The sequence below is a fragment of the Hibiscus syriacus genome, unplaced genomic scaffold (assembly GCF_006381635.1).
Source record: "Hibiscus syriacus cultivar Baekdansim isolate YM2019G1 unplaced genomic scaffold, ASM638163v2 tig00116961_pilon, whole genome shotgun sequence".
Lineage (NCBI taxonomy): Eukaryota > Viridiplantae > Streptophyta > Magnoliopsida > Malvales > Malvaceae > Hibiscus > Hibiscus syriacus.
In genome coordinates this window covers 1144572-1150916 of record NW_024063487.1, presented here as the reverse complement: position 1 = coordinate 1150916, position 6345 = coordinate 1144572, and the positions used below count along the sequence as shown (strand labels likewise).

Here is a 6345-nt window from a genome sequence, read left to right as displayed (position 1 = left end):
CGTCTTTTTTGAGTGCCGCACGGATTAGTAACCGAACCAACTAGGCTAAGTCCGTGACACTTGGTATCAGAGCACATAGGTGCGTTTTCCTTTACTAAAAGAACGGAGGTTCTCATTTTGTTGAGTAAAGCATGATATTGCTTGTTACTTGATTGTTGCATAGTTGTGCACAAGTGCTAAACCTAGCACAGAGGTGCTTGGCCGTTTGTAAAAGCACAGAGGTGCTCGGTCGTTTATAAAAGCACAGAGGTACTTGATTTTAGATTATAGCCCAGAGGTGCTCAATCAATCTAATACAAAGAGGTGCCAACTTTTAGACTGAAGCACAGAGGTGCTCAGTCATTTTTTACTGCACAGAGGTGTAAGTCCTTGATTGAAGCATAGAGGTGCTCAATCAGTCTTAGCTATATAGAGGTGTCAGCTCTTGGCTGAAGCCCAGAGGTGCTCAGTCATTTTTAACTGCATAGAGGTGTCATTTCTTGATTGAAACATAGAGGTGCTCAATCTCTTTTGGCTACACAGAGATGTCAGTTCTCGATTGAAGCACAAAGTTGCTCAATCGTTAATTCAAGCACAGAGGTGCTAAATATTCATCATAGCGTTGCTCTTTTCCTTAGAATTTAGGCACAATTGTGCTTATTTGTGTTGTAGGCATAGAGGTGCCAACAAATTACAGAGAATGGTTCGCACACGAAATGACGGAGCAACAAGCTCTCATAGAGGTGTAGAGCAGGAAGTTACGGAGCCGGTTGTACCGAGAATGGTTCACACACGAAATGGCGGATCGACAAGCTCTCCCAGAGGTGTAGAGCAAGAAGCTGCAAAGCCGGTGGTACAAGAGACTGGTTTAGTTGATCGATGAAAGCTAGAAGAGATCGAAGCAGCGCTAGCAGCCCTTAGAGCTCATATAATCTCTAGTGATCGTATGAGGAGGGTCGAGGAGACCAGAGAGGATTTGCTCGATACAGTGACTGATTTGGGCAAAGAGGAAAAAGAGGCCATAGGTGTCATACAACTTGGGTATGATGAGCTGAAGGCTCAAATCAGTGTGCTTCAGGTAGCGGTAGCTAGCTTGACCGCAAACCCTATTAAAAAAGTGGGCATACGAGCCAAGATCCTTGATCTTCAACATTTTATGGAGCGAGGGATGTTAAAGAGCTTGAGAATTTCTTGTTTGACATAGAACAGTATTTTCGAGCTATTGGCACGGAGTCTGAGAAAGATAAGGTGGCAATGACTTTGATGTATCTAGGTGGTGACACTAAGTTATGGTGGCGATCTAAGTTCAAAGATGGAGTGTGCTCCATTACGACTTGGGATATGTTGAAGAAGGAGTTGAGGACCTCCTTTCTCCCCGAGAATGTAGATTACAATGCTCGTAAGAAGCTAAGGGAATTGTCTCACACAGGGACTATACGGGAGTATGTGAGAGAGTTCTCAACCTTGATGTTGGATATAAAGGATATGTAGGAAAGAGATAAGTTATTTCATTTCCTTGAAGGGCTCAAGTCATGGGTTAGACTCGAGCTGTAGAGGCAGAAGGTGCAAGATTTGACAGTAGTGATAGCTACTGCTGAGTGCCTTAATGATTACAACGATCATCCTGGAAAGCACAAGACACATTCGACGGGTAGAGCTAACACCCAACAGGTTAGTGGGAACAAGTTGGCTCTAGGGGAGAAGACAATGAGTTGGGGAGCGAATAGAAGATTCCCTAGAAGGGACCCAGCTCAAATTAGAGTCCCTACTGGTCCTGGATCGAGCAATGGAGGGAATAAACCCTTATTGAGGTGTTTTCTTTGCAATAGACCTCATCGGGTTACAGAATGTCCATAAAGAAGTGCTTTTAATGCCATGGTTGCAACAACGAAAGATAGAGAACGAGTGAATCCTCCCATGGGAGATACCGAGCCTGAGCCAGCTAGAATGGGCTCCATCCGATTTATAACTGCGTTACAGTCTCAATTACGTAACTTGAGGAAAGATCAAGAGAGGGGATTGATGTATGTGTACATCTCAATAAATGGGAAAACCTCTAAATCTCTAGTTGACACGGGAGCCACATATATATTTATCTCTCCAGAGAAAGCTAATAGATGTGAGTTTATTGTTACCAAGGAGGTGGGACAAATGAAAGCAGTTAACTCCACTGCTTCAACGATATGTGGAGGGGCGAAGAGGGTTAGTATCAAACTTGGGTCTTGGAAAGGAAGTGTAGATTTCACTATTTACCACATGAATGATTTTGACGTGGTCTTAGGGCTCGATTTTATAATGGCAGCCCAAGTGATTCCTGTAACAGCATCAAGTTGTTTAATGTTCATGGGGGAGCAACCATGTGTGGTACCAGCTACAATTCTCCCTTGTCCTGGGAAAAAAATATTGTATGTGATCCAATTTAAGAAAGAGGAGAAAAAGGGGGAGACTTCATTCATAGTCTTTCTAATTTCCAAAGAGGATGCCAATCCAGGTACGGTGCCCAAGAATGTTCAAGCAGTGTTGAGAGACTTTGAGGATGTAATGCCATATGAATTACCAAAAGAGTTGCCTCCTAGACGGTTGGTAGACCATGAGATTGAATTGATTCTGGGAGTAAAACCTCCTGCGAAGTACCCGTATCGGATGAGTCCTCCAGAGTTGGCAGAGTTGAGGAAACAATTGGATGAGTTGCTCCAAGCAGGATTTATTCGACTCTCGAAGTCACCTTTCGGGGGCGTCTATGTTATTACAGAAAAAACATGATGGGAGTTTGAGATTGTGTGTAGATTATAGAGCATTGAACAAAGTGACTGTCAGGAATAAATACCCCATTCCATTAATTGCAGATTTGTTCGACCAGCTGAGTAATGCTAAGTATTTCACGTAGTTGGATCTCAGATCGGGATACCATCAAGTGAGAGTGGCCGAAGGGGATGAGCCAAAAACAACATGTGTAACTTGGTATGGGGCATTTGAATTTCTTGTTATGCCTTTTGGACTAACCAATGCTCCCGCTACTTTCTGTACTTTGATGAACCAGGTGTTCCATGACTATCTCGATAAATTCGTAGTCATCTACTTGGATGATATAATGATCTTTAGCACTTCTATGGAAGAGTACGAAGAGCATCTTCGATTGGTGCTAATGAGATTGCGGGAAAATCAATTGTTCGTGAAGAAGGAGAAATGTGCTTTCGCCCAAACACAAGTCCAATTTTTGGGCCACATCATTGAGAAAGAGCACATTTGTATGGATAAGGAGAAGGTGAAGGCTATCCAGGAGTGGCTGACCCCAAAAAATGTTAGTGAGCTTAGATCTTTCCTCGGTTTGGCCAATTATTACAGACGATTTATGGAAGGTTATTCTCGTAGAGTAAAATTACTCACTGATTTGCTGAAGAAAGGTTATGAGTGGGTTTGGTCCAAGGACTGTCAAGAGGCCTTTGATGATTTAAAGAAGGTGGTAAGTAGTGAACCAATGCTTACCTTGCCGGACCTGGAAAAACCTCTAGAAGTAGAGACAGATGCATCCGACTATGCGATTGGAGGGGTACTCTTACAGGACGGACATTCTGTAGCGTTTGAGAGTAGGAAGCTAAATGAAACAGAAGTGAGGTATACGGCTCCCGATAAAGAACTTCTAGCAGTAATTCATTGTTTGAGGATTTAGAGGCATTATTTGTTGTGTTCCAAATTTTTGGTAAAGACCGATAATACAACAGTTAGCCACTTCTTGACACAACCTAAATTGACAGCAAAGCAAGCTAGATAGAAGGAGTTCATGGCCGATTTTGACTTTAGCTTTTAGCATAAGGCGGGGAAAAAGAATCAGGTCATTGATGCATTGAGTCAGAGGGCAGATCTATTAGCACTCTGATGTGTGGTTCCTATATCCGCTAGTAGAGTGTCCAATGAAATTCGTCAGCTCATTGTGAACTTTTCCAAAAAGATCCGCAAGTGATGGCCCTCATGGAGATGGTTAAAAAGGGTATTTCGAAATGTTTTTGGATAGAAAATGGCTTATTGATGACAAAGGGGCCACGAATGTTTGTTCCTTGAGCTGGAAATCTACGACAGAAACTGTTGAAGCAATATCATGATACCCCATGGGCTAGGCATTCCGGTTGGAGGCGTACTATTGCTTTATTGGGAAAAGGGTATTATTGGCCCCAAATGCGCCAAGATATGATGGATTATACCAATACAAGTCTTATCTGTCAACAAGATAAGGTAGATCGACAGAGGACTGCCGGGTTGCTCGAGCCACTACCTGTGCCCGCTCGACCTTGGGAGAGTATCTCCTTGGATTTTATATCACGCTTGCCTCGAGTAGGAGATCTTGGATCAATTTTGGTGGTAGTTGACAAGTTCTCTAAGTATGCCACTTTTATACTAGCATCAAAGTATTGTTCGGCGGAAGAGACTGCGAAGTTGATGTTCAAACATGTGGTGAAATATTGGGGCATTCCTTAGAGCATAGTCAGTGACCGAGATAAAAGATTTATTGGGAAATATTGGAAGGGATTGTTCCAATTAGTGGGGACACAACTCAACTTTTCATCGAGTTACCACCCTCAAACAGATGGACAGATTGAACAATTTAATGGACTATTGGAGGAGTACATGAGGCACTTTATCCAGGCCAATCAGAAGAACTGGCCTCCATTATTGGATGTGGCGTAATTATGTTTTAATTCACGAAAGAGTTCATCTAGTAATTAAAAGTCCTTTTGAAATGGTGATAGGTCAGCAGAAAAGACTTCCACATAATGTGGATGAGACCTCTCAAGGTAGATGCCCCCGTACCTCAAATTTTATGGGGGAGTGGAAACAGAATATGGAGATTGCCAAGGCTTACCTGGAGAAAGCAGCGAATCGTATGAAGAAATGCGCAGATCGTAACAGACGAGACCTACACTTTCAGTTTAGAGATTTGGTGCTAGTCAAGTTGATGCCATATTAGTAAAGGTGGGGAATACTTCGTACAAAGTGGACCCTTCTACTTGGATGAGAGTTCACCCTGTCTTCCATGTGAGCAATTTGAAGCTGTTTCACAATGATCCCAACGTCGATAATTAGAGGATAATTGTTAAGGAGGGTGGAAAGCAAAAACGGGAGTATCTAGTCAAGTGGGGAGGCTTTGATCAATAAGAGAACACTTGGGAAAGAGAGTATGATCTCAGGGCATTCAAGCAGAAGATTGAAGAGTTCCAGGCCATGCAGTCGATGAGGACGTCGACAAATTAGGTGGGGGAGATTGTCATGGCCGTCTCTTTTATGGGGCCACAACCGGGTAGGTACGCCAAGGCCAACCATGTATAGGGCCTAGTAGCAGGGTAGAATAAGCTTGTCATATTTTCAAGCATTTCAATGTTTTAGGTAGGGAGTGGGGGTATGACTTACTGTCCCCTGTTCGAGCATTTCAACGTCTATTGGTAGAATTTCTGTTATTTTGTTTTCGCATATATGTAGGGGTGGACAACCGACAGAGTTTGGGCTGATCCACAGGTAAAGGTATGTGTCTTATGAACACCATCGAGGGCCGCCCCTACGGCCTAATCGATGGTGTGGTTGAGTCTTCTGTAACCCGATGTTTCTTTTTATTAATAAAACATTTTCTCTTGGAGAAGTCCGGGGGTTGAGGTGTGCATCTGCTATGCCCCACGGGCTTGGGTTATTGGTTGAAGGACCATGTGGCTATAAAGATCTAACACGATGTTTGTTTCTGTTTAATCAGATATACGAGATAAAGGCTGACTTGGTTGGGAAGCGTCCCTTTCGAGTGCCGTACGGCTTAGCAACCGAACTAACTAGGCTAAGTTCGTGACACATAGATGGTAATGGGCCCTTTCTTTATGGCTGATTGTAGAAATCACACATAGACAATGACAGATGGCTCTTACTAAAAATATATTCTTTTATCTTTCCTGCCTAGAAATGCCGTCCAAGTTGTCGCGGCAATCGCATTTTGATCAGTAGTCTCATCATGTCATGCCAATTTTCTTCTGCTTATCCTTGCTCCCAAATCTTGCACATTATTAAACAAAACACCTTCCCTATAATGAAACACTGATTACAAAATAAAATGCCGCGGCAAACAGAATTTCACCACATGCAACTATATGCTCCTAAATGCATTTATATGATCCTAAATGGGCTCTTATACAGTCAAAAACTTAAGTGAAAAGGTCCCAGATATGACCTTTTTACAGAGTTATCAGTTATATCAAAATATTGTAAAACATGGTTCAACAATCTCCCCCTTTTTGATATAACAAAACATTTGAAACATTATTTTTGATAAAACTACCCCTTAAGAAAACATTTAATGAAAAAGAGACATATTTTGGAAAATGTTAAAAATGT

At 42.4% G+C, this 6345-nt stretch overlaps 1 protein-coding gene across 1 annotated transcript; it reads left to right on the top strand.

The window, feature by feature from the left end:
* The first annotated feature begins 1854 nt into the window (after window positions 1–1854).
* LOC120189924 lies at window positions 1855–4452 on the top strand. The gene is made up of 3 exons (XM_039193051.1): window positions 1855–2721; window positions 3020–3625; window positions 4057–4452. The coding sequence occupies exons 1-3, from the start codon at window positions 1855–1857 to the stop codon at window positions 4450–4452; spliced, it is 1869 nt and encodes a 622-aa protein (XP_039048982.1).
* The last annotated feature ends 1893 nt before the right edge of the window (window positions 4453–6345 follow it).